This window comes from Haemaphysalis longicornis, unplaced genomic scaffold, assembly GCF_048455015.1.
Source record: "Haemaphysalis longicornis isolate Haplotype H1 unplaced genomic scaffold, Haemaphysalis longicornis Haplotype H1 scaffold_3, whole genome shotgun sequence".
Taxonomy (NCBI): domain Eukaryota; kingdom Metazoa; phylum Arthropoda; class Arachnida; order Ixodida; family Ixodidae; genus Haemaphysalis; species Haemaphysalis longicornis.
In genome coordinates, this window is record NW_027526335.1 from 55,642,524 (window position 1) to 55,669,910 (window position 27,387).

The following is a 27,387-nucleotide window of genomic DNA, read 5'->3' on the forward strand; positions in this document are numbered from 1 at the left end:
AACATGTGTATCGAACACTAAGGAAGCACTTAGCTTGCGCTAATTTGTGCGGAAACAAATGAGTCGTCCGATCGCCCAGCTACCTATCGCAACTAGGTGACGACGAGTTGATTGTTATTTACGAGAAAAACTATGGTTGTGAGGCTCTACTTCGAATCGAACTGAGCAACAGTCCCTAAACCTAGCAAAGCGCTAAGTGCAAGGCGCGAAACGCGGTCACGTTCGCTTGCACAGATAGAAATTCGGGCACCAGTTGCAATGGATCTGTTGCGTTATGTACAGAACTACACGCTGTAGACTTGAATATTATCTACCGCTGTAACCATCCGGCGGCGTGGTCTAGCGGTTAGCGCGTCGGGCTTGTTGTGCAAAATTCCGGGCGTCAAGGGTTCGATCCCTGCCGGTGCCGTAGTTTTTTCTTTTTTCTGCACTCTACGCAGTTCGTCCTTGGGGAGTATCGGAACGGACCATCCGGGTGGGGGACTAACCGTTCGTCCCCTCGCAGTTAGTCCCCAAAGGGACTAATGATTGTGGCAGAGGCCGTTAGTCCCCGAAAGGACGAACTTTTAGTCCTTTTTGCCTAAGAGTGTACGGATACTAAACACCAGTTCCCGACCGTCTTTAGCATGCAACGAAAGCCACCAAAAGTGGGTCGCCAAGCACGCAACAAATCTGGCATCCAGCGCATCGATGAGGATACCAACAGGGAGGAACCTAATGGACAGAGTGAACAGGCACCCCTGCCCGGCCGCTGCAACGGCAAGACCGTGGCCTGTCACAAAGGGACGCCCGAGAACGATGCTTGACAGTCGAGGCACGCATGCGGGCCGCCAGAGACAAAGGCAAGGACGACGTCAAAGACGAACCCTTCTAGCCGCCCGTTCCAGGCGGCGCGAGAAAAAAACCCGCCTCTACGCGGCGGAAGAGCAGGTCCCCGGCGAGGCATTCCTCGCGGGTTCCAGCCGACAGAGAAATCGAAAAACGCCCAGCACAACCTCGCGGGTCTTCTGGCCAGGGAGGGAGGGCGTCCTCCGGTTTCCTTCACTTGACAAACGCATCCGAAGAAACTTCGCCGGAGGGTAGACTCCGCTCCTTTTCTGCTTTTCCTCCTGAAATGGTGGTCGGACGACAACAGCGGTATTCCAGGGCCCTATTTTTCGTCAGCGAAAGCGCTATTCTGGTCGCCTATTCTTACCGTAAAACGACAGCTACGGGAAAAAAAAAAGGAATAAAAGACCTCGCTATTATGCAATAAGTCGCCAAGTCTCAGAAGAGTTCTTTCCGACGACACCATCTGGGTCTTCTTCGGACGATTTGGCGACAGGCGCGTGGCCTGCTTCCAGCCATTAAGACTGGGACGGCTTTGTGGAAGTTGTGGGATCGCACTACGACTCGCGACGAGCGAGCCAGGGAACGGAGAACTTTGCCTTTGTTTTTAGAACTATCCGCTTCTCCAGCATAACTCAATGACTCAATCGAAACCACGGCGTCGACCGTCGAAGAAGGTGCACCCGCAGGTTTCACATAAAGTTCACTCAAAAGAAACGTCAGAGGCCCGACGAGCCAGTGTACAGAGAATCGTGCTGGCACGAGACCGGTTGCGCAATATCGTCCGTTCCCAATATCACCCCCGTCAATCCAACTTATCCGTCCTCAACATGACGTAAGTGATCGCCCCTGTCAGCCATATCGCGCTTCGAACTGCACTGACAGCCCGTTGTTCGGGAACACGAAGCAAGACGTCGGCGTACTTTCGTCCCTCGACGAGTAGGGTGAACGGGCGGTCCCCACCCAGTTGACGTGTGCCATGTTCAGTCACGTAACTGGTCACGTCATCTTCGACAAGCGCGGACGCGATCACATAGATCGGTGGCTACAAGTGCGCGCAAGGAACAGAGAGCGGAATAAAGAAAAAGACAAGTGCTGCACGCGATCCAACCACCCAACGAGTTGCTTTTGAGCTACAACCGGAACACCACCGCGAAGCCACCCCAGCCAGTCGCGGGCAGGGGGATTATCTCACACGCCTGGCCGAGCGCAGCAACGCAGGTCGAACCCCTTCGAAACTCGTTCGCCGCTCGAAGTCACGGACGCCGGCCGCGGAAGAACGCCGGCATCGTGATTACAGCCTGCGAGACTCGTCAGGGCCCGGCACGAAGCAGGGGCACGCCGCCGCAGGGCCAGAGACAAGCGCGAACTCGCTGTCACCGCGATGCTGCGCAAACAAAGACTTCGTGCTCCCCTATCATCGCACCCGGCAGCGGCGGCGGTAGCCAGCTCCTCGCTGCATTCGTTCTGCGTTCGCCGCCGTGAAGGCACGAGACGCAAGACTAGTGCCGTTCAGTGCGGCGGTGAGGTGACACAAGGTCGGTTTTCACCGCCGCCTTCGCCACACATGCCACCGCTCGTCCGCGCCGGGCAGTCGTGATCGCGGGTTTCGCACGTACGGAAACTATTGATGGTTATATGAAAACAGAACATTCCCGAAACATTCCCACGGCCAGTCTGCCCCACTAGTCCACTTTTTTTGGACTACAGGACAGACCTGCCACCGGTCCCGCCGCAACTGGTGATGGGCAAACGTGCGTGCGCGACTTCGGGGCAGTGCAGGTCAGCGCGCCTAAGTGACTGGATATTGTTGCAGCCGCTACTATTGCGCACAAAACTGTCGCTATTTATTCCGCTATAAATTACAATTGCATATCGCACCCGAGGTTGCGACTGCCCCCCCCTCTCTCTCTCTCTCTCTCTCTCTCTCTCTCTCTCTCTCTCTCTCTCTCTCTCTCTCTCTCTCTCTCTCTCTCAGACTAACGCACAAATTCTCAACGATTGGAAGAACCGAAGTTGGCTGCGAACATTTTCTGCGATCATTTCAGGATATGTCATCGCAGTATATGGACATAGCTTTTATTCGTTATGGGAATATTAATATTTAACCTGGCGCTTTACGACGACGGACATTAGGGGACATGAAGTCTTGAGTACACGGTGGAAATTAATGTATTCGCTGCCTGGTGGCTAAGCTGTGTGTACCGGACATGGTGCTCTCCCCGTGGTTCAGTGTTTACGAGCACAAAAAAAAAAGAAAGAGGCTGGGGTCCCACAAGGAAGCGGAGAAATTATTGGAAGTCTGGGACTGCGTCACGGAGAGTTTTATCCCGAAGTGTATTTGTAGTGAGGCATGTATCTAGTTAAGCAAGACGACTGTGATTTGGGCGAGTTGGTGAACGTTCATGATTGAAAATAGCGCGGAAAAAAACTAAGCACAAAAAAGGAACGAGAAGTAGACAGGACAGCGCTGATTTTTCAATCATCCAGCTAGGCAAGTAGCCTGTTATTCGGCGACATCGACCATACCATGCATGTTCCGGTATTTTCACCCAAATTCGTTTTTGAGCTGTTTCGATAAAATCACCTTCTAAATCCTTTTAAAAATTCCGTGCCCCCCCCCCCCCTTCCAAGAAAAAAAAAAAAGAAAAATGAAGTGTGGAACAATACCCACTCCAGCAAGGCTATGGCAGGTTCAAAGCCAATATATAAAATAAATGAACGGGGCTAGAAGCCAAATTTATTTTCTTAAAGAAAAGCCAATTTGAAGGGCTAAAAAACTACTTTCCACGTTTCATATGCTCGAGCAGCAGGTACATAGAGCGTAAGAAGAGAGTCGGGAATCCAAGATGTGATTGAAAGTAAAGAAAAACAGGTAGCAAAATGTCCTAATTTTGAAGTGCACTAGAAAAAAAATGTGGTTAACAGCGTGGAAAAAAGAAAGAACCGGATAGGTAGCAGAGGAAAAACAAACGAATCACCCCTACAATTCCACTAGGCTGATTGGCAAGTCTAGACAGGAGGATACCTGAAGTGTCTGTTTACACTAGAAGTAACATTGCCACCCGCCATGCGAGGCAGGAAACGTAACCTCTCTCGTTTAAGACGGTCGACACGCCAAAGTCCATCATCCACAACCCAGAAACGGACGCTAAAGTTGCGCGGCAATCTCGCACCTGCCGACAGCGTCGACAGCGCGTTGATCGCTCTCTTCCTCCAAGAGACGCGCCGGGATGCGATCGGGGTCGCAACCCGAGCCGCCGATCGCGAAGACGGCAGGTACGGCTCGGGGCGAGAACAAAGACACACTTCACGCGGGAAAGACAAACAAACACGCCTTTCCCTCCGGGCAAACGCACACACACACACACCTCGTACAGGCAGGCGCCCCCGGCAGACGCCATGGGCGCACAATGACGAGGCCCGCGGTACTGCACGGGCGCAATCGAAGCGGAAAATGGGGGACGCCCACAGGCACGACGGGAGCGCGACCCAGGAAGCGCGGGCTACCGCAGAGCAGCAGTGATACGCCTCATCCCGCCGCCGCGTCTTTTTCTTCCGGCAGTTTTCTCCGCGCTCGTCTTTCGGCATGCCCCCCACCCCCCTCCAGCAAACAGGGAGGACAAAGGCACGGGCTGCCGCCGACAGTCAATTCCCGCACCGAACTGACAACGGGCACACTCGGCACGGCTGATGTTCGGAAGATGAAAGTGTGGCGGAGGAAAAAAAAAAAAAAAAAAACTCCACTGCTACATCATGTTTGCGTCTCTTTCTTCGCTTTCGTTTCTTCTGGCGCGAATGAATTCTGCAAGCAGACTGACGCGACACTTAGCGCCACAGCTTCCCTAGAATGGGGGAGCCCTCCGGGGCTGCCGCGCACCTATTCCACTCACGTGCAGCCACGTTCACCTGTCCCCCGACATCAGCGCCGCACGAACTACGCTGACCTCTGTTCCACTACTGGCACCTACTGTGTAGACCCGGGGTAACATCCCACAAGAACATTTTTTTTTATTTACTCTTAAAATCGATGCCCATTTTTTGGACTTCCGTACACGACAACGACGCCGGTTTCTCGCACAATGGGGAACGTTCGCCTATAAAACGTATGTCGATGGCTTCAGTTCATCGCGTTAGCTACTGCCCACCCTGCGCATGCTCAGCGCTTACCGGGGCAGTAAAGGTAAACGATCGAAGCTAAGACAGCATAGCGAGTATAAAGGCATTCGGATCACTCATTTGCGACTTTGGGAGTAAGGCGCATGGGAAAATATTACTGGCATTTCCTTGATAAAGTCGAGTGCATGAACTGCACGTTTTAAACGACGAGGAACAGACGAACGGTCTTACTGTAAAAGACAGTGAGAAATCCCAACAGCCCTGGTGGCAACGTGAACTGAGGGGAGAAGCGGTCGACGCAGACGGCCGCTACCAAAGTGAGGGGGCCGCTGCCGTCATGATACCAAAGTAATAGCGCTCGTCTGGTCACTGAATGCACTCGAACCTACGTAAGTTACACGTTTGTCATAGTTGTGATCTAAAACTTCATAACTGCACAGGATGACTGTACTTACCGTATCTTCACGCGTATAACCCCCACCAAAATGCGAAAATTCCGGTGGCAATGTAGTAGGGGTGCGGATAACACGCGGGGTTTTTCCTTTAAGTGCAGCTTCACGGCAATGCGCGTTGTGCCGTGAAGCTCCTACGCAGTTACACTGACTAAGCCTACCATGGCAGCGACTGCGCAAAACATACAAGGACAAGGAAGAAAAAAAAACAAGGACGAGCGCACTCTAACAACTGAATTTTATTAGTGAATTGTGACTTTCGCCGAGCAGTCAATGTATTCTACTTGCTAAATATACGCTTTTTTGTGTCTACATAGTATGTGATGTGTCGCTTGAGCAGTAGCTTTGGTGCAGCCTTTCCTGCATCAAATGTGCGGGAAATACGCGGGGATTTCTTTTTCTTTTCCGTCTGGATGAAAGTGGGGGTGGGAATTAGATGCAGGGGCGGGTTATACCCGCGAAAATACGGTAACTGCATATTACGCCATGTAGCCACCTAAACGAGCGGCCTTTTCGGTGTTTAGCTTGATGGATTGAGGTTGCCTAACCTATTTAGAATAACATTTAGAATAACAAACTTATTGTAGTGCTTCCACATGCACGCATCTCTAACTTTGCCCAACCCAGCTCCTCATAGGACCAGTATCGGCAAATTTTAGTCGTAAAATGTTCTCTACAAAATCCCTCACAAGATAAATAATGGCTTGCGATGGGTCCACTCCCAGTTTAAATAACCCTTGAGACAGTATTTAGTCTTTCTGCCACGCCCCTCCCTACCAAGGAGGTATCGATTTGTATTCTAACACCCGCGCATTTCAAGTGTTCCGTGCAATCACGTTAAGAACAACCTGAAGGGGCTAGAAAAATTTGTTAGAGCAGATGTGAAATCGAATTCGTGAACAGGTGATTCATTTTACGAGAAGTCCGCCTAGCTTATTGAGAAGTTCGACTTAACCGAAAGTTCGAATTAACGAGGTCCCAGAGCAGGTTGGTAACGATTACTGTAAGTACAAAACAGTTTCGAAACGGTTGGCCGACAGGACAGGTGTACGACAGTGATCTAGAAACAGCACGACAGTGAGTTAAAATGCAAGCCAGTGAGTAAAATGGAGACACCACGACTCCTTTACCCGCGATTTTTTCAAACACCACAACCCACACACAAGGAATGCCAAGAAACGACAAGTAATCGTTCGAACGCCCTTTCCTCCTACCATTCTACAGTCGAGCAATAAATATCACGGAAAACGCACAGACTCAGTGTTCGTGACACGCTTATACACCAACGCCGCCCGGTGAACCATGCCCAACCCGTCACACAGGGAGGCGGGGTCAGAGTTCGCCTTCGTCGCCAGCGGCCCACGTAACCGCGGCGTTTACGCGCACGGCACACGAGCACGCGCGTTCGCTATCTCCGCCGCTCGCAACACCCCGCTTCCAGCCGGACGACCTCCGGCGAAGCGACAGGCAGGACCCTTCCCACGCTCCCCGCATAGGCTATCGCCGGGGAATAAGACGACTGATTACATTCTTAATACTTCTAACGGGAGAAAAAACAAAACCAACCGGAACCAGGAAGTTGGGGTAAAAACCATCCCAGCCTGGCCGCTGTTCCGCGCGTGCAGCATTTCCACCGAGACCGCGTCTTGAACGCGCGCGGTGACCCCCGTTAGACACGCTTCTCCCGGCGTGGATGATCCGGCAGCCTAAAATGAGCGCGTCTCGCGCGTGCGCTCGGAAACGACGAACACAACGACAACACGCAGCGCGAGGAAGGCGCTTTGGGCAGCACGGATCATCGCCGCGAGGTATGCAACCAACGAGCCCGCAAGGTCGAAGAGCACAAGGCCCCGCGTGCCACGAACTCGGGCGCTTCCTTCCGGCGAAGACGCGCACGCGGGCGAGCGTAATTGGCGACAAACGCAACCGACCTCGCATATTCATGAGTGCTAGCGAAGAAGCACGCGTAACGACGATCCCGCACCAGCGTATGCGTGTGAATGTGTTTGCCCATATATGCGCGGATTCCACGCTCGCACGCGATCAGAAGCAAATAAAAAAAAATAAAATCGCCGGAGGGCTGAAGACGTCGTGAGCTAGGGGCTTATGGAGGTCGCTGACCACAAAGCAACGAGGTAAAAACGGCGACAGTGTTGTTAATTAAATCGTCAGCTCGGTTGGCTCGTCGCTTTTTAAATGGATCGAGCGAAGCTTCTCGCAGGCGGGCGGGCGACTGACGCCCGTTGACTTCGGAAAACTCTCCGTCGCGCGATTACGCTTGCGGTTGTCAGCTTTCAAGACACGGAAAAACGCTGAGTATTACTGGCTTGGCTTAAGCGGTGATATGGCTACTCAGAAATTCAGCGGATCAAAGCCATGATTAAGTTTCCTTCATCCACGCGTTGATGAAGAGTAGTGGGAACGGCATTTTTCATCAATTAGAAGGGGAAAAAAGTCGGAAAACATTAAACGGACACTGCTGCCGTATCCCTCCACACTATTTGCGATGCGCAAATTACGAATATGAAACTCAGTGAGAGCAGTTTGTTATATAAAAAAAAATAAACCCGGTAAAGAATATCAACGCACACGCAACTCGTCACCGAGCACACATGCATTCGGGGGATTTTGGCCTGTAGCTTAAAGGGGCACTGACACAAAATTTTGAAGGCGAGATAACTTCGGAGATAGATTGGTGGGAACACATATACATCATCTGCAAAATATCAGCGGTGAATACAGCCTAGAACATATTTAAAATCAATTTTGAAGTGTGCGAAACGCAACCGAGCGGCCAGCAGAGGACCACGCGCAAGTGTAAATAAACAACATCCAAACACGTCACGAGTTTGTGTTTGCCGCTTCCGCACTGCCGGCTCGCCGCTCCAATCGGAGGGCCGGAGGGCGGAGCTTGTGCTCTCGAGAACGAACTACCCGATCGTTGGCGGCGGAGGCGCCGTGATTTCGTCAGCTCATCGGGCAGCTGGCCGCGACCAAAGTTCTACAGCGATTCCAGGCACTCTGTTTCTATTACTGTTTATTACCATTGGATGCGGAAACGCGCCGGAGGCACGAAAAGCCCACTGAGCAAGCCGCACGGTCGTTGTGCAGGCGGCGGCCACGGCCGCGATAGTGGCCCACGCCGGCGCAGGTAGCTCGAGTGATAGCTTGTTACCGCTGCACGAAATTGTCCCCAAGTCCCGACCATGGTGGCTTACATGAGAAAGGAGTTAATGATGCCATGGCGGGTTGCATTAAAAATTGTCATCTGCACCGCTTACGAGAGCGGCACTAGAATATCCGCCGCAGTGCTAAGCCGAACACATCTGTAGGCGGACCTGTAGGCAGACCGGCCGGCTGCTCCCAGCGCGCGTCTTGCCACCCACCGTCTCGATCGTCACGCGTCGTTCGTTAGCCGCGAGCGGTAGCATTTGCACTCGCAGCGCCTGCGTCACATCCACGGTCGCTTTTTAATTAGGCGCCTCACGAGATCAGTACGGGGGGGCATTCGCAGAAACTGCCGTCGATGCGGATTCGACAGTGCTACGGCGGCTCTGCTCTGTAACTGTGATATCCCTCCGACGGTCACGTGGTCAGCTTTGTTCGCACAAAATCCACAAAATCCATCGTTTCGCGGCACTCGCTGAAACCGAAACTGCGACTGGCCGCATTGAAAATGCCTCTAATTAAACAACCGTCGCACGCTGAAGCAAATGAGGTTTCTACAGGTTATAAGTAGGTCACTAGCTACTTATCGCAACAAAAAAAACAAGATGCAAAATTTTTGTGTCAGTGCCCCTTTAAGGTTACTGCAAACAAACCACCACGGACTTGCTGAAGTCACGATTTATGACGTACAGCCCTACGGAAAAGTAAGGAAGTATGAGGTTACTTATTTTTAGAAAAATTCCCTTGTCGTCCAGCGCAAACTACGGCTGACACAAAATATTCTTTCTGTGTGGTCCTGCTAGTGCCAGTTCGGGACCTTAACACAGACGAATGTTGTGCAAACTAAGAACGTGCTACATCTAAGCCTTTTCTGCACACAAAGAAATACCACGGCAGTTTTCATTGTATACAGCGTGACCTCACAATACTGCTTTCGAACGTACGTTTTATTTCGCGGCTAGTCCTCTTGCCCGTTACTGTCAACACAAAGCTCCATGCGCGATTCTTACTTAGACTGCAGTCTTCACCAAAATCATTCCCTTGGATTTACTAATGTTTTTCTGGAGTGAATACTAACCTGCCGTGCTGCGCAAGAGACAGTATTTGAGCTTCAGTGAGCAAGGATTTAAAGCTGTGCAACTCCTAGCGATGGCGGCTTTGTTGGCCAATATGTATTTTTGCACAAACAAACGCAAAGATGTAATCTAAGCAAAGCCAACCGCCACCTTTGATACTGACTCAGGCGTCGTATAAGACGTATAAGAAACGTGCCAAAGGCAGCAGTAAATTATGCGCCATTATCTGTTATGGGCAACTTCAACGCAACTTACGGACAATCGCTTCTGGCGTTTCATTACAAGTAAAACAATAATTATAAACGCGTACGGTGTAATGCGGCGAGCGTTCGTCGATCTTAAGACAAAACAGTGTCAAATAACGGTAAATATTGAGTGCTCCCTCGAGGTACCAACTACCCATTATCTGAGGCTCTTTACATCCGATTTCAAAACGTATTGTCATTAAGAACGCTGGGTTAGGAAAAATTCACAGTTAAAAAGACTTAAACTTTTGATTGATTGATTGATTGATTGATTGATTGATTGATTGATTGATTGATTTATGATTGATCGATTGAGGGAATTAACGCGCCGAAGCTACACCTGGACTATGAGGCGCGACCAAATGTTTTCTTTTGAGAGACACAGTGTAAGCGCTTACCGCTCAGAGTTTAATTTCTCATACGAACAACGCTTTCTCGGTAACCTCGAGTTCGCTCGTTCATTCTAACACGCGCCTATTGCATATAACACCCATGTATGTTTTCAGATAATAATAAATTGATTGATTGATTGATTGATTGTGACTTCGCGCGCGGTCACTAGCTACAATGCGAGGAAAAGGCAACCTATTTTCACGGTCGAGACTGCTGCGTTCGGAACGCAATAATGTCACAATTCTTTCGTGGTGGAAATGGTTAATTAGAATAGGTGAAGTTGAGAGTCGGCTTTGGATGGAAACGACTACAGCGAGACCAGGACACCAATGCGAGCCAGCCGGCCACTGTAGTGGGAAAATGCGTTCGCAGTTAACTCTCCCGCAGCTACTTTGTCGGCACAGTTCACTAGCTGATGGCTGATAAAGACTCGAGATCCACGACTGAAAGGTGTGGAAAATGCCAAACGCGCCGAAGCGTAAATTTGTTTCCTGCGCTACGTGGGATATGAAAAGGAAGACAGGCCAATATACGCAACTACCATCCACTCTGATTATTCAAGCTGTTATCAATGATAGGTTATTGTGAAAATTAATCTATCAACCTCGTTAAACAATTATCGTCATTTGCTTGATGAGCCCCACAAACACAGCGAAAGAGGCATGCATGCAACCTTGATCCACTCTCATATCTCCAATTCTAATGAATGCTAAATGTCACCTACTCAGCGCCCCTAATGTTTGTACAAGCCCGATCTATTTTTTAGCGCGAGCAGCGGATGATGCTTGCCCAGCATCGAAGGTATCGGCCTCCAATTGTTAGCCAGAACATCGTATTTCAACGATTTTGCCGCCCAGGGATGTGCTTTGCCGCTTGGGTGGCCCGACCGCCCAGCCAAAGTAGTAAGAACGCACACCTCCATCGCGGACGGAGAAGAAACCCATGCACGCCCAAATAGCCTATGGCCTCGCGAAGCTTTACGACGGGGGGAAAAGTAAGTTGCGAAATAAGGGGAAAAGCGCAGGAGAACTCCAAATCGCAACGTCTCGCGCGGCAGACTTCGCCCCCGCCAATTAGCGTTAAAGAGACGCGAGCAGGATACAGAAGGAATGCACGTCCAGATGACGAGGTTAAGGAGCGGAGCGCTATCGCCCGAAGACCAAGGCCCCGTACCAGAGGCAAGGAATGGAGGACCAATTACGAAGAACAACGCAAAGGATTCCAGCGAACACAAAGGGAGACATTTGCGGACCAGACGAGACGAACAAGACGCCACCACACGCGTCGCGTACCGCTCTGCTGAAGGCGGCCAATTAATGCAGCACCGCGCTACAGCGGTGGGAGAAGAAAATACGCAGGCTCGAGATAATCACAATAACCAACTCATCGAGTCACGATATCCCGCATCCACGAATGAGAGAGAGAAAGAGAGAAGAGAAGAGGTGGGCGAGGCTAAATGCCAACGAGCACAAAATAATACTCAGGATGCGCCGAGTTATTGTCGGCGGATGAATGGGAAGCGAAGAAGAAAAAGATGATGCCGCCAAGAAGGCCGGCCTCCGCGGGGAGAAGAGTAACGGATACGGCGGCTGCCGCAAGCAAGGGAGGCCGGAGAGGAGGGATGCTCAGAGAGGGGGGAGAGGGCAGCGTCGTCTTCTCCGAGAGGAGCGTCTGCCGGCCGGGAGCGTCGTCAGTGGCCGCGCATCATCCGGACCGGCTCGGAGCAGCCGTCATGAGTGCGCGCCGTGTTCGCGTCAGTGACGCCGCCGACGTCCACGTGCTCGACGCACAACGCCGCGACAGGCTGCTTCCGCGCGTCTGATCCATCCGGCAGCTCCGCTGGCGCCCGCCGACGGGCGGCCAGGCATAGCCCCTTCTCGAGCACGTGTTCCGTGCTACACGTGAAATCTGGGCAGGACGACCACAACACGACGACAACGACGGAACGCCCCCCAGGAAACGCCGCGCGGCCTGGACCCCACCGACGCGGTCCGGGATGCGAAGCAAGGGTCCGCGGTGGCGTCGTCGCGGTAACGCTCTCGCGACTCGAGCCCTCGTCTAGCGCAGCTGACCGGCCGGCGGTCAGGGTGCGCGGAGAACGGGCAGAGAAAAAGAAGCGCCGACGAGTGTTCGCCGGCGGACTCGACGGCAACCACTGCGGATACGCTTCGCGAAACGGAACGGAAGGGCCGCCGCAGGCGGCTCTGGTCTCTGCTACGAGAGCCATGCGGACACCGTCCTTGGGCCCAGCACTGCGACAGGTAAGCAGCAGAACCGGGCCATTTACGGACGCGCGTCGAAGGAGGGATGATACATTTCCGCCGTGTGGAAACGGATAGGGGTCATTTGCGAACTCAAGGCTCCGCAGAAACGGGCTGAATGCGAAAGCTTACCCGCTGACCACATTTCCGGTTCTCCAGATGTCCGTTAGCGATACGCAGATAGAAGAATCTGCTGCGCTTACCGCCGCAGCCAGTACCGTGAATTATCTTCTCTGCACTGCTTGCAAAGCGGCGGCGACATCGGCCATTCGATATAAGCGAAAGTTATGTTCACTTCGATGCATTCTTTTTCTTTCAAACTCTGCTTCAGCCAGTGAGGCATTTTTGCTACCACCAGGCGAGAGGGGGAACTTGGCCAATGATGATGACTGCGCCAGAGCGGCAGAGTAGGAGACAGCGGCACGCGCTGCATATAGCACCAGGAACTGAGAGAGGGGCAGTGCCGACGGGCGCTCAGCGCGAATAATGAATGTAACTAGCAGCAGTAAAGCGTCTCCAGCAGAATAAACCAGCAGATGAATTTTCTCCACCGTGCCAACGTACCCAAAGGGAGCGCGTTTAAGCCGTAAAGAGTCACGTTGACGCAGCTTTGACGTTGTGTCAACGCCTCTTAAAAGTTGTGTCCGACATCATTTTAGCCCACACGACGAGTTTTAAGAAGTTCAGCGAAGGTAAAGGGCGCTGCCCAACAAACTCCGGCATGATTTACGCGCAAGCTTACGAAACATCGAAGAACGTTAACGAATGGCGCGAAGAACGTTAACGAATGGCGCGAAAAACCATGCTTGAGGAAAACTTTAATGAGTCACTGCAACATGCGCAGTCAGGTCGCAAAATTATATGAACACAAAATTATACCCCAGAAGCTCTTCTAAACGTAAACGAATGACACGGGTTCGTCATAAAAAGATGTCTAATCTTCACACTTCCTGGATACACGGAAATAATTTCGTTTTCTTTTCCTGTTACCGAGACCTTGTTATTTCTGCTGAACTCGATATGTTCGCTAACATTGACCCTTTCATCTTGTTTAACCTACTATCAGCTAGACCCATCCAGCACCTTATCGCAGCCAAATAGGCGTAAACACTGCTCGGAAAATATCCCCCTAAATATTAATGCGGCTTGGAAAAGCACACAGTGAAATTCAAAATGAATGGTCTGCGCACAAGGACCCCCAGTTTTTTGTTGCTTCAATGCCACTAAGATTTCTTGTTGTGGAGCCGGTTAAAAGGGTTCTGTAACCTCACAACAGATGCACAACTCTTCTTGACATAACGAGCTCCCTGTTACGACATCAAAAAAGGACACCGCCCCCCAAATCACGCGTCACGAATTCACAAGCACGCCTTGCCCTCCTCCTCAGTTTTCTTCTTTTAACGACGATTTCTTGCACCCCGCAAAGGCCAATCCTGGGACTCATTTGGTTGATTCCCAGCAATACCTGTTAAATATACCAGAGGTTTGAGTGAAATTGCTACTGAGTAAAGATGAAACGCCGGTCCTGTATGAACAGTAGAAAAGGAATATATCGCCACTTTCTCAACACCGCTGTTAGACCACGCATACAGTTAGTCCTGCTTAGCGGATAGCGCCAGCATAAACATTGCATCGGAAGATGACGTACAAACATAATACGTTTGTGAAAAAACCGCGTTGCTGTCCGCTGTATATAACCGAGGGGGGGGGGGGGGAGATGATGTCGATCAATCGATTGTGACGTTGCCGCGTCTTCACTACTAACACATTAACGCGTTGTTAGTGCTACGATCTTTTTGTGTACGTGTGTAATGACTTATTTCTCTGAAAAATTTTTATTTCCCCCACCCACACAGTTCGGAACTCCGATAGAAAAAAAAAATAAATTGCCTGGTGTCACTGTACGAGTCAGACTTCTGTTTTAAATTCCCCATGATCGGGTACCCGGACGTATGAGCTTTGCTCGTCTACATATATGTCCCAGCCATGGCTTGCACCAGAACCAGAACCAGAACCAGAACCAGAGAGAGAGAGAGAGAGAGAGAGAGAGAGAGAGAGAGAGAGAGAGAGAGAGAGACTTTATTGTAAAATGCAATTAAGAGGGCGCAGCGGCCGGTGGCATGAGCCTGACGGCGACAGCGGTGGCCCGGTTCACTAGGGAGATCCGGATCTCCGCATCCGAGCTACCCAGCGCCCTCTCCCACTGCTCGTCACACGCTATGGAGGGTAAGGGATCATTGGGACATGCCCACACGCTGGCTAGAGCACCGCACGAAGGGCAGTTGGGGGAAGGAAGCAGTGTGGGGTGAATATGGTGCAGTACTGCACGACACGGAAGAGTGCCGGTCTGCAAGAGCCGCCACGTGCATTCTTGAGAGTTATTAAGGCTGCCGTACGCTTAGCTGAACCGCGCCACTAATCAAGTCGTCGCGAGCCGGTGACACCGATGGGAGCTGTTTCAAGGGCCATTCATCGGAGGAGATTGCGCCGCGATACATATTCGAATACCGGTTCCACGGTAAGAACCATCTGGTCGATAGGGAGAGAGCGTGTCGTAGTGGAAGGCTCGATTTTATGGAACGAACGGCTCTAACACAATACTAACTTCCAGGGTGCCCCGTCGCGGCCAGAAATAAAGCCACCAGCTTGTACTTTCAACAGCACGGCCACGGCGACCGGTTTCAGCACCAATAACAAACTTCCTCATTAGCAAATACTCGGGGGTGATTGAAACGCCTCACGTCTCGCCTTACGCACGCCCTTAACGGACTCGATCCTGACAATCTAACGGGGCGGGCCAAGATCAACACTTGTTTATTGGCGGGGACAGCGACGGGGATTAGCGCGGCCGGGACGCTGACGTGAACCACGCACGCGGCACCACGTGATGATGGATGAGACGGTCCAAGACTCCGTTCACGAAAGGCTCCGAGGAAGGCCGCCGCTCAACGGGTTTGCATCACCCGCGCACGGCGGCTTAATAGGCGGCAATCGCGCGTGTCCCTCCCTCTCCTCCACCCGTTCGAGAGAAAACTCGGAAACGAGGGGCGAACACAAGGAGGTGACCAGTGCACCCTCCCCTGCCGCAAGACCAGTTTCGCAGCCTGTCGTCAGGGGCAGGCACATTACAATGACAATCGCAAGGGCGCGCGCACCGCGGGATAACCTGCAGCGACGTGAGAGCGAGCAGTGCATTCAATGAAGGCTCCGAAGAAGCAGTGATCTCCCCTCCCTCCTCTCATTCCCAGCCCGCGCAACTCCGTTCACACAGCGCGAAAATCCGCTAGGGTCACGCTATCATTGTTCGGCGCACGCAATTCCGCATCCACCCTGCCCGCTGCGTACGAATCAATTCTGTCGACAACCAGCCTTGGAGGAGCTTGCGCCAACTCTCTAATTTCCTGCCTGCCGCACAAACTGAAAGAAGCGAACGTACCGCCACTTACGCTGACTAGCCTAGTGAACACACTGTGTATTAGCTTTGTCGGCTAACGCACTAGATAAATACTTATAATGTCCAGAAACGAAACTACAAAGCGGAACACTTTTACAGACCTGTAAAACGAGTTCAGAGGCGGCAGCCTTACAGCCCAGACATTCAAACGTGATCTCCAGAAGGCTGAGGGCAGGGTGAGGCACTTAAAATCTGGGCACGTCTAAGTTTCAATTTTAGCAGCAAAGCTAACTAGAACGACGGCCGTAAAGCAAACGATACCTGTGAAATCCGTGCTTTTGCTAATCCCTCTCTGTCGCCAGCCGTGCCAGCGTTTCTACGGTGCCTTACGTTCGACTTCCCCGACTTGCTGCTCTTATTGCTCGTGCAAAACAGAGCTGCTCTGGCCGTCATCGTATAGCTTTTACTTACCGCGCAATTGTGCACGTCTCGGAATCTGGGGAAGCACACTGGACAGCTCAGTGGCGGAATGCAGCCTCAACTGCATGCACTGTCAAGATTCGCTCAACTCGACGCTGTTGCAGTGGTGGGAACAGTAACCGGATATTCGGGGAGCCTGCCTGTATACTGCTAAGCTAATCAAACGGAGCAGAGGCCGCCGATTTTGCGACGAACGCGAGCTGCACATCTGATCAGTGCGGAATCTCATCAACGCTGTCGTCGGAACCGCATTTTAATTTCTCATCCCAGCGAAGGCGGGAATAACACACGATGCCAAAACTTCACTCTAGCCGGCGACGATTCCCGAGTGAGCCAAGGAGTGTGCACCGTCAGCGGTGCCGCCAAGAGAAGGAGCTCTCGACAGGCGACGGAAAGACAATGAGGCAGCAGGAGCGAAGCCTGCAACATGACCCCAATGATGGGCAAACACTTTCGGTCGCCGCAAGTGGAAAAGAATGGCCCACCGATGACCACGGACGATACGGGGAAGAACAGGCGCGCGCCTGCGCCGCGCGTGCGCAGGAAGAGGCGGGAAAAACAAAAATCCGTCCAAGCCCAGTAAGGCAGGCAGGTGAAAGCGAACAAAGGGGGCGCGCGCTAAGCCTGTCTGCAGCCGGGAATGCCCGGGGTTGAAGGTGGCGAGCGTAGCCGGAAGAAAAACGCAACCCCCGAAAGGTCGACTCGTGAGGACCTCCCGGAATGAACGGAACTGGGAGCGGGCGCTCTGAAAGGATTTCTTTGGCCACGTCGCGCACGCTGCGAGTTGCAAATCCGTTCCACGCTCGCGAACCACTTCGAGAACGGTAATAACGCGAGCATTCTTCTACCGGACGCGTGTCAATAAATAACGCCGCTGTTTCGATGGGAGGGGGCACGGGTTCATTCCCATACGCCCAAAGTTCACGAGGAAGTTCTTCCACCACAGCGGCTGTCTGCACATCGCAGCGCTTTCGTATACAGCCTTACGCAGCCACACGAAGTCTTACGGACTCCAGACGACGACAGCAAGCTTTCAAATTTGCGTAACGGTGCAACGAAGCAGCCGGAAGAAAACACGAAATGTATAAACGCAACCTGAAAACAAGAGCAGGCCCTGCAGGAAACACCAGGGCTGGCTCTCGGAAGAGCTTCGCAAGACAGCATTATCGGGTTTAACGCGCCGAAGATACGCCTGGGCTATGAGGCACGCCGTAGTGGAGGGCTCCGCATTAATTCTGAACCCCTGGGGATCTTTAACGTGCGCCGAAATACCGACACACGGGCGTTTTCGCTTTTCGCCTCCATCTGAAACGCGGCAACCGCGGCTGGGATCGAACCGATGTCCTTCGGCGCGGTACCACGCCTTAGCCGCTGATCTACCGCGGCAAGTGCTTCGCAAGACAGAAATATTTGGTTCTTGCAAGAAGTTCTTAGCACAACGCCATTTTTTATTACTGCAAATCGACGAAGGAATTAGCAATCCAACTGCTCTTGGAAGCGGGACGGTTAATTTTTTAAATCACGCGGGTTAATTTTCGAGAAAAAATCATAATGAATACACATATTGTGCAGACAGTTGCTGAGCTGCGTCCATCAGCTCGGGGCGGCATGCCTAAGGCAAAAACAACACAGAACTCGGCCAGCTGACTTTCATCCTAAAGACGTGTCTCGCCGCAACGCTATGCGACGACACACAATGGAAAAGAATTCAAAGGTTCATTCCTGCTTCGAGGACAATAAGGAATGTCATGACAGCGAGCGTATTCGTGTGCACGCAAACACGCTTCCTCAGTCCGTTCCTCGCGTCAACGAGGAGCTGACGACACGCTCGTCTCAGGGAACATGTACTCCCCTTCCCATTCCGCCGGATGGCATAATCGCCCTCGACAGGGAACAGAGCGTGTTATTCTATCTCCCTGCCCACTAATCCTAACCACCGTACCCGCTACGTTAGAAGAGGAGTGAACCACCCTGTCGTAATAGTCCCACTCGTCTTCCCACTGTTCCCGTGAATGCGGCGCGGGTGATCCCCAGTTGCGAGGATGGGGCTATGATGACGGCGATGTAATTGATACTATCCGATCCCCCCCCCCTTCCCCCCCCCCCCCCCCCCCACACACACACACAGCACGCAACACATTGAGATCCCACCGCGTCGTAGGAAGCGACGAGTGCCATCACAACATTTTAGTTGCATTCGATTGCGTGCCCGTGCGCCGCACGCCTGCCGTGCTACGCATTTCGCGAAAACTGCCCGATCCGAGAAAACCCCGGACACGGCCACGGCTTCCTGTATTTCGAATTTGTGCGCATCCTAAATAATAAAAAAAACAATGACGGTGACTGACTTCCGCGAACGGCAACCCGACGCGCACCAATCTCAAGTCAGGACGCGGAAGCCGACTGCTGCCAATGCTATTTCCCTGGCCGGTGGGAGCACGAAGAAAGGTTGCGCGAAGACAACGAAGACAGGCAAACCGGCACAGGTCACCCAGAACTGAGGTCCGAAGTCACGGGGCCGCTACTATATTCCGCACACGTCGTTTCCCCAGCAATTTCTGCCACCGCGCTCAACCAATCGCCAATACGGGCCACGACGACGGCTGAAAGACCGGAGACGTCCAGAGTTGACGCGGTGCGCCAAACGACGCATCAGGGTCAGGCAAGGTTGCCGTCGGCCGCTCTTCAAACTTTGCCTCTCTAGCGGCTGTTGTTTGAGCGCCAAAGTTGACGTCAGACAAAGCAATTTACCCTTGTGTCAAGCCCACTATTCACGACTGACGGAAACTACACCAAACTCCACAGGAAATAAACGCGAAAATCTGCCAATTCTTCGCGTTGTCAGAATGGACTTGTTACTATGGGGCACTTCAAAGCCCCCGTCGCTTCGGCACGGGACTGGACGCGTGAGATCGGCCACGTACAAAAAGGGTACGTAGTCATACCGTGTAAAAGAGCGATTAATGTTTCTACCGTGAACTATAGTTCCTCATCAAGCGTTAATCGCTCTATTTCTGTTAAACGCTTGCGCACCCGCTGATATTCAACCTTCACAACCTTTGACCCTCTCACGCACAACTAACTGACATTACATTCAGCGGAGAAGTTGCTTTTTAAAATGTCTACGGATACATCTTCAAGTGAGCTCCGCATCAATGAAGCCGCTTTCGTTGAAGCTCCCACAGTTCCGGGTGGTCCCCCGGAACGATAAATCATCCCCGTCCCGATAACTCGCCCAGCCCACCACAAACGTAACGCCCAGCACGGACGAAGAATAGCAAACTCGCCAGCAGCCTCGCGCAACGCGATCGGTCACGAAGGCAGCAAGGAGGCCCAGAAACAGAAGCGCAGCAACTTGGCGGCGGAGGCCTCTCCGTCGTGCCGAACCGGTGGTGCGCGGGAGAGAAATTATAGCTAAGTGTCCGTCCAGAGGCGGCGGGGTCAGGGGTCTCGGCACACAAAGGCGAAAGCGAGAGCGGCGCCGAAGGAGAAACAAAACATGAGAACAGCGTCGTCGCGAGCGGCAGGGAATTGGGCTAATCGCATGAGCGCCCAGGCAGCCCCGGAAAGGCCGGTCCTCGGAGGAGAAGGGGGGCTACTCCTCTGAGCGTCTTCTGCTACTACCATGATGATGCCGGTGGGCAAGGTTACTCGCGCCGCTCGCGCATGCGCGCGCTCGGCAAAGAGGCGCCCACTGGCGCCCCCACTGCGTGCAGGCGTGAATCGGAAATGCAAATACATACGCGCTCGGCTTCCGTTATTAACGCCCATGCAACGAAAGAATGCAGCAGCGCGGAGCCCCCACTGTCACGTTCGGGACAGCCTGCCGGGGGAAGAATTACGGACCATGCAATTCAAATAACATATTACTCATTCGTGGTGTTCGGGACGCGAAGATCCAACGCAGCACGCCTGAAAATGGGCGCAGATTATTCTAAGTCTGATCTAATATTCATAACGCTTGAAACAAAGATTTTACGCGTCCATATCGGAAAAGTGTCCAAGGAGTGGTTATTAATCAAGCGCAAGGCACATTCAGTACGTTACGGGTTTAATCACCTATACATGAACCAAAACGGGCCACGTTCGTTTTAAACATTTTCCGAACGGACCCAACTTAGCGACTTCGCGCCTATTTACCCAGTTGGGTAGTTGGTAAGGAAATTTCAGCCCTGTTACTGTGTGCCCGCTACGACAGGTCGCCAACAAAATAAGCAACAGATGAAAAAACAGCGCAGCAGCGCTGATGCTGCGGTGATGTGCCCAAAAACACGAAACCACTCCGACCAGCGAAGGCCTTTCCGCGGCCAAAACGAACGGGACAGCGCGCTTAGCGTTTCTCCTGGAGGCGACCTTTTGTTCCACGCCGACGAAACCAGCGCTTTTATTATGCGCACGAGAGGATCCGAGCGGTGTTCAGGAAGCGATGACGAAGAGAGTCGGCGCGCAAAGGAGGAGGGCCCACGCGCGCGCAACGCGAGACCGTGAACTACGGCGGTGGGAGGAAGAGCCGCCTTCACGCGTCCGTTTTCCCAGCTTCAACAAACATGCCGGGTCACGAGCGACTTGAGAACAGGCTGCGCGGGACACGGGAACTTGAGAAAGAAGCCTCGACACTTGCGACGACGTAACCCGCAACGCTGCAAAAGCACCGCACCACGCCACCATGTCAGAGAAGCGCGCGAACCAGACCGCCCTTTCCGCACCAGCACGAGGTCGTAGTCCCAAGAAAGCGCTTCTTGAAATGTTCCCTCATCGCAATGAGTTAGCATTGGGCATCGTCAAGTGTCAATGTCGCAAATCTCGTTCCACACGGCTGTATGAGAATGACTTCTGCAGTTACGGACTGGTCGCGTGGCGACAGACCACACTAATGGTAACGCGGACAGTCGGAGATTGTCCCACTTTTTTCCGACCGACGGAAACGCTGACAGGGTTGCGTTCGTTCTCTCCTCAATTTCTTACGATAACCGAACGAAGAAACAGCGGGGTAAATACAAATGGAGAAGACAGTCGTGAGTGAGCTCGTCAGACTGCCCACACAGGAGAGTTCCTCGAAACGCTCTCCTAGTAAGTGAAGAGCTCTACCCTACAGCTTGACCCGACAGGAACTACGAACACGACGAGCAAGACGGCCGCTGAGGAGGAGGAGATCCGCAGAGCAGCAACATACTCCCTGATAAGTAGCCTTCCATAATTGCAAGAACGGTTGACAGGCTTGCACGCATTTAGTATAGCCAAACATGGACAATTGTTCCGGAAATTGATTCTACGCTTCAGTAACAAATTCCGGCAAAGAAAAAAGAAAAGCCGCTTGCCTTGCCCAACTTTTACACGATGACACTTATACCCCTGTCACACGGGCACTTTCAATCGCGACTGAAGTGAATCGCGATCGAGTTTTCGAGCACGGTCGACGCACTGCCGCTGCTACACGGTCCGTTTCAATCGCGATCGAGAAGTTGCACCGGTTGCACTTGTGTACGCCAGATGGCGCTAACAATGTAATTGCGGCCGGCGTCTGGTAACTTCGCGTGGTCGCAGGTATACGTAAATATGGAAATTTTACCGCACACTTGTTTGGGTCGAGTTATTTGACACAATTTGTGGCATTAGTTGAAGTTTTTACCTTCTGTGTCATTACTGAGCGGGGACGCGAGTATCGCCGCCTTCGTTCGATCGCGCTTGGAAGCCTCGACCGCGCTTGAGAAACCAGGATTGAGTTCGCGATTGAAAGTGCCCGTGTGACAGGGGTATTAGTCACTCAAATGTTAAATAACAATATCGAAGATGGAATATTTCACACAGCTGATACGCGAAACACCTAAAAAACATAAAACATGAAGTAAAAAAAACACCTAAAAAACATAAAACATGAAGTAAAAAAAAAACGAATGCCGACTGTTCGCTCCGAGGCTGTATGACGCAAGGTGTAGTGCGATCAGGACGCGGCCGATCGTTTTTTTTTTTTTAGAATGGCGCTCTCCGTTTACGAAAAAAAAATCGCCACTTAACTTACGAATGCAAAGGGGCACACTCATATCTGCCTCACACGGGAACGCTCATTGCGCAACAATCCGAGCAATCCTACCAACCACGTATAACGGGACCCGTATACCAAGTCAGACAGAGGCAGTAACGATCCTCCTGCAGCAAGGACAAAAAAGAACGAAAGACGACGCAACAAGAGGCCGCTGCCAACGAGGCATCCTCTCCTCGAGAGAGTTTCCCGCGCGCATGCCTGAGGATGGGCGCCTGGTTATGATGCGTCGCAGAAACACGCGGACATCATTATCGGCGGTGCGACGACGGGGGGCGAGAAAATATGCCCGCTTACCGGGCGCCAACACACACGCGCGGCGCTGCTGGCGAGTTCCTCGCGCGGCTGTCTTCACTGCACGTCCCCTCCCTTTGTTTCTTGGCAGCGCAACCTTCGAGCAAGCGTCCACACATCGCCCGCGCATCTGCGGGGACGTGCAGGCACGAACCCACGCGCCGGAGGGGGATAATATATCTTCTGGCTTCCGCCGAGCCCGTTTTTGGCACGACCACGACGCGCCGGGCGACGTTCGGTGATCGTGACGACGCGTCTAGTCACGGTCAGTGGGGGAGAAAAACGGAACAATGGAAGCTAACGGTGGGACAGGCATTACGAGCGTTGCCGGCACCTGCGCGACCCCGTGGGAAATGCAGTGGCGGACGCGCGCACACCTCGTGACAGCGCGTTGCCAAAAACGCGACCTCTGCTGCCACCTATTGCGAAGGGAGAAGCTGTTGCCAGCTCCCTATAGGCCTCCTGCGCTGCCCAGGGGGCGCTGCGCAAGCGGCTTCCGGGCAGTACTTCCGGGTAGTACAAAGCTGCGCGGGTCCCATAGGATCCCGTGTTGACAGAAGCAAAATGAGCTCGACGCTCCCGATTATTTTGCGACGTGGTCACCAGCTCATCCCCGACGCGTCAGATCTATTTCAGCGATCAACTTGGCATTAGGGGAAAAAGCTTTGCAGCGCTAAACACGTTTACAGCGCCGACGAAAGTGCCGGGACCGTGACGGCGTCTGCTACTCGCAGGTTCACCGATCGATGGTCGTACGAAGTGAAATTTAAAGTAAAATTTCTAGTTTAAACTAATACTCTAGGTGACAAAAACTTCTCAAAAACAGCCGATCAAAAAAGAAGAGTGACGCAATCGGCGATGATCGCGCTTTAAAAAGCCAGCGAGTCCGACGGACCGCAGGCTCGCCTGCTGCGGTGCGCCGCTCTTTTGCGTACCTGCACACTATGCGTGCGCTTTCATTAAACAGTGCTCGTTTGCGTCGCCGTTACGAATACATGGTGCAGCGTTAGCTTGCCGTTTTGTTGCGTGTCTCAGTGACAAAATGCCGCGACCGTCAGAAGCGTGAAATCTGTTTTCGATTCCGAAATTAGTGGCCGTAAAACAAAGTGGTCGGGCGAACTAAGAGGCCGCTCGCTTTCCTTGTTTGCTCTCACTTTACTTAATTACGCTCTTGCAGCGTACATTCCCAGTTCGCACCTAATAGCCTAGAATCAGGGTCGCAACGGCTGAGTTCCATGCAGCCTACACAGCCGAGGGCTGGACGGCAAATTGGGGGGGGGGGGGGGGAGGAGGAGGAGGAGGAGGGAGGGGGGCGCTTTGAATGCAAAGAGAAAAAATTCAGCGAATTTCTAATAATATTTGACAATAATTTGGCGAAGTGTGAAGATGGTGGGGGGGCAATTCAACTGGAGGACGCCACTTCTCCGTTCTTGTCTCGCTGTCTAACTCGATCTATTTGAAGTCATAACTGGCGTGTCGGCGTACGACCCCTGCACCAGAAAACCAACACAGTCAGTGATGATCGTATAGAAATATTCGGGGCCCCGCGCCGTGTATGCGACTGTGTTATGTGATGTTATAGAAGTACACATCTCTGCAGGGCGTGTGATTTGGTGCGTGTTTTGCGTCCTTTAATAGCGCTTAATTTGTTTAATTGGCGCTATTGCCCCACCTACTCGCTATGTACCCGGCCGTTCGTAAATCGTGCGGCGTAAAATGTTACGCAAGAATCATTTAGTTTGCGAAAATACGAAACAAAATTTCCACTCGTTTCAAAGGCGATGCCAGGCCAGCAGTGTCAGCTGAGTCGGCTGCGCAATTCTTGAGTTCGCTTGCATGGTCCCGATGAAGCAACATTTGCAGTTACCTCAGGATGTAAGATGAGCATCGTTCCGTGTTTATGCTACTCGTGAACTTTCCTTTGTCGACCGCACGTAAGAAGAAAAAACTGTAACTGTCGTCAAACAGTTAAACCAGCCGACCTGGCGATATACTGACCCACGCCGCGACCACCGCGACAGCTCGCTCAAAAGAAAGCCGACAAATCGGCTTCTTTTTGCGGATATTATTTTGTTTAACCTCTGCAGCTACTTTAGGGGCTATTTCATACAGTATGCAGTGATTTAAACACGCCACAAAGCGCCACAACCAACTTTCACTCTGGCTTGTAATTGAAAACACATGGAGGGCGGCGAGGGTCGTCTGCTTTTGTACTACCCAGAGGCGTCGGCCGCTAGGGGCGCTGCATGTCGCCAAAACTCAGTCGCTGCATGTCGCCAAAACTGCATGTCGCCTGCGAACTAAGAGTTTTGTGGGGAAGTATTCACAAAATGATGGGGTATGCGTGGTCTGCGGAAAAGAAACAGAAACTATGCGGCACATCGTGCTAGAATGTGAGGGTATCCATCCAAATCTACATGAAGGGAATATTGGGCTGTCAGAAGCCCTAGGATTTAAAGGTATCACAGAGGAAGTTAACTTCAAGGCTGTCGAGGGGACGAAAAGAAGATTAGAATGCTGGTGGACGAAAAGCAGAGAGGGGAATATTGCCTAGGACAGTTACCACTTGTAACAGAAAAAAAAAAAAAGTATTTTGTGCCTAATAAGCTTTTTGGGCCTGCCCTAAGCAGCGCTAGTATTGAACCAAAAGTGTAAAACATAGGTATATTAGTCTTTTTTGGTAAGATGACATGTCATCACCCCGATACAAAGGGGAAACCAATAGAAATCATCAATCATCAATCATCAACTCCAGCGCAGGAGGCCTATAGGCGGATGACATGCAACAAGAGGAGCGGCTAGCGTAAGCTGGTGCAACCGGGGCGGATTTTCACATTCGCTTCGCTCAGTCGAAAACTACGACTGTTGGAGAGACAAAAAAAAAAAAAAAAAAAGGCCGGGTATATTACTGCTCCCTTTAATGCAAATGTCGCCGAAAACGACAATCAATTCTGCCGCCCCAGCCACGCAGATGCCTCTTCTCTCCCCCGTCCCCCTCTCACGCTCCTGCCACAATAAATACGGTGGAGGTTCGCTCAAGCCAATTCAATTTCCCCGCGTTCCACAGATCGCGTGCCATCGGTTGCAACCTTTTGTTACTGTTGGACTTGAAACACCGTCACAAAGTCTAGGCGCGGGCTCTTTTTTTTGTATTTTTGGGTCAAAACGTTGTTTTTAACGCGTATTTTCTTACTGGTACCAGGTTTGGTGGTTTGGGAAGATTTTGGCTGCATAAACTTCTGAATCGCGGGACAGACAACACTAAAATTTCGGATTTCGAATAGCAGGACTATTATCTTAAAAAAGGTGGCCCGCGGCCCCGAGTGTCTTGGAAGAAACAGGGCCGATGCGCTACCATAGCATACAGTGCCGGAAAAAAACGGAAGAAGGGGGGGGGGGAGGGTATAAGTGTCGCGAAATGACGGCCGCCCGCATAACGGCGCAGCGGCCGTTTCGCGCTGCCAGTGCGGCAGTTTTCCGTCTCAGAAAGAAGCATACGCGCCAGAAACGCCGCAATCATTTCCTCCGGCAGGGAAGGCAACTAACTGCGCGCCAGTGGAACAAACTAGCAAGCGGAAGGAAAAAGAAAAAGAAACGAAACGTCCACTCGGCAACCCCCCCGAGTGCAGGAGCCGTATCGTCAGAATGCACGTACCTGACAGGAAGAAGAGCTCTGCTCAAAAGAGAGGCCCCCAGTTCCGTTTCGAGTTCGCGGGGAACCAGCCCGCACGTTATGGTTTCGGCTGGTGACGCGCGGATGACACACCTCAAGCAAGGAGGCGGGGAAAAACGATCCAAAGCAAAAAAAAAAAAAAAAAAAACGCGCGCGGGGTCGAGTCGCCGGAAGGAAGAGGGCTGACACAGATCCTTTCACTACTCCGGCGTCGTCCAGCGAGGCGTCGACGACGAGACAAAGGCCCCAACCACAGCTAGTCCTTCGCCTCCGAGATACACGCGCCGGCTGGCCACGCCGTACGCCCTTCTTCCGCAAGGCAGAGCAAAAAGGGCAGACAGGAGAACAGAACAAAACAAAAAAGAAATAAGATTAAGTGCGGGAGGAGGCGAGATGACTCGACGCGGCGCAAAATTACCGTTATTACAGCGCGGTGATACCGGGACGTACAAATGAAGAAGCCGAAAGTGTGTCGCGCGCACCAAAAGGTGTCTCCCGCCGAGGCGGCCGCATAACGGTCCTTAACGATGCACGGCCGGCCAGCGTGAGTGCCTCACACGAAGAGGCGCTGCGCTGCGCTGCTCGTTTTGCAACCTCGGCCGCCTCACCAATGTGCAAGTGAGGGTTCGTGCAACCCGCTCAGCTGGCCACATAAACCGGACAAAGAAGGCGGCCAGCTGCGCGTGGAGTGAGTTTGCAGGAATGTGCACGGAGAAGACCCCCCCCGGACCCACGCCACCGATGTCGAAACAAAGAGCAGCTAGCGCGTGGCCACTTGCGCCAAGTGCGGTCGCCCACGGCAGAGCAGACGAAAAGTGGCGGGGAACACTCGAAACGGCTGCCTCGATACCGGAGCAAGGCCGTTTCGCGTGCATTTGAAACAAGCGCGTGTCAAGGGCCGGAACGCAAGGGCGGCCCACAAAGGCCGCCTACGACTCGACCCAAGTCTGCCTCGATATGGGGC

The 27,387-nt window shown here is 52.4% G+C and overlaps 2 protein-coding genes across 2 annotated transcripts in view; one reads left to right on the top strand and one right to left on the bottom strand.

Moving 5' to 3' along the window:
* The window catches only part of Naa15-16 (N-alpha-acetyltransferase 15/16), a 116,389-nt gene that overhangs the window by 39,470 nt on the left and 49,532 nt on the right, over positions 1-27,387 (bottom strand). The window lies entirely within an intron of this gene.
* Positions 9,468-27,387, top strand: part of LOC144174462 (uncharacterized) — a 28,442-nt gene continuing 10,522 nt past the window's right edge. The window contains exon 1 of the mRNA XM_077703181.1: positions 9,468-12,542. Coding sequence (XP_077559307.1) covers positions 12,507-12,542 — 36 coding nt within the window. The 5' untranslated portion in view covers positions 9,468-12,506. The remainder of the gene's footprint in view (positions 12,543-27,387) is intronic.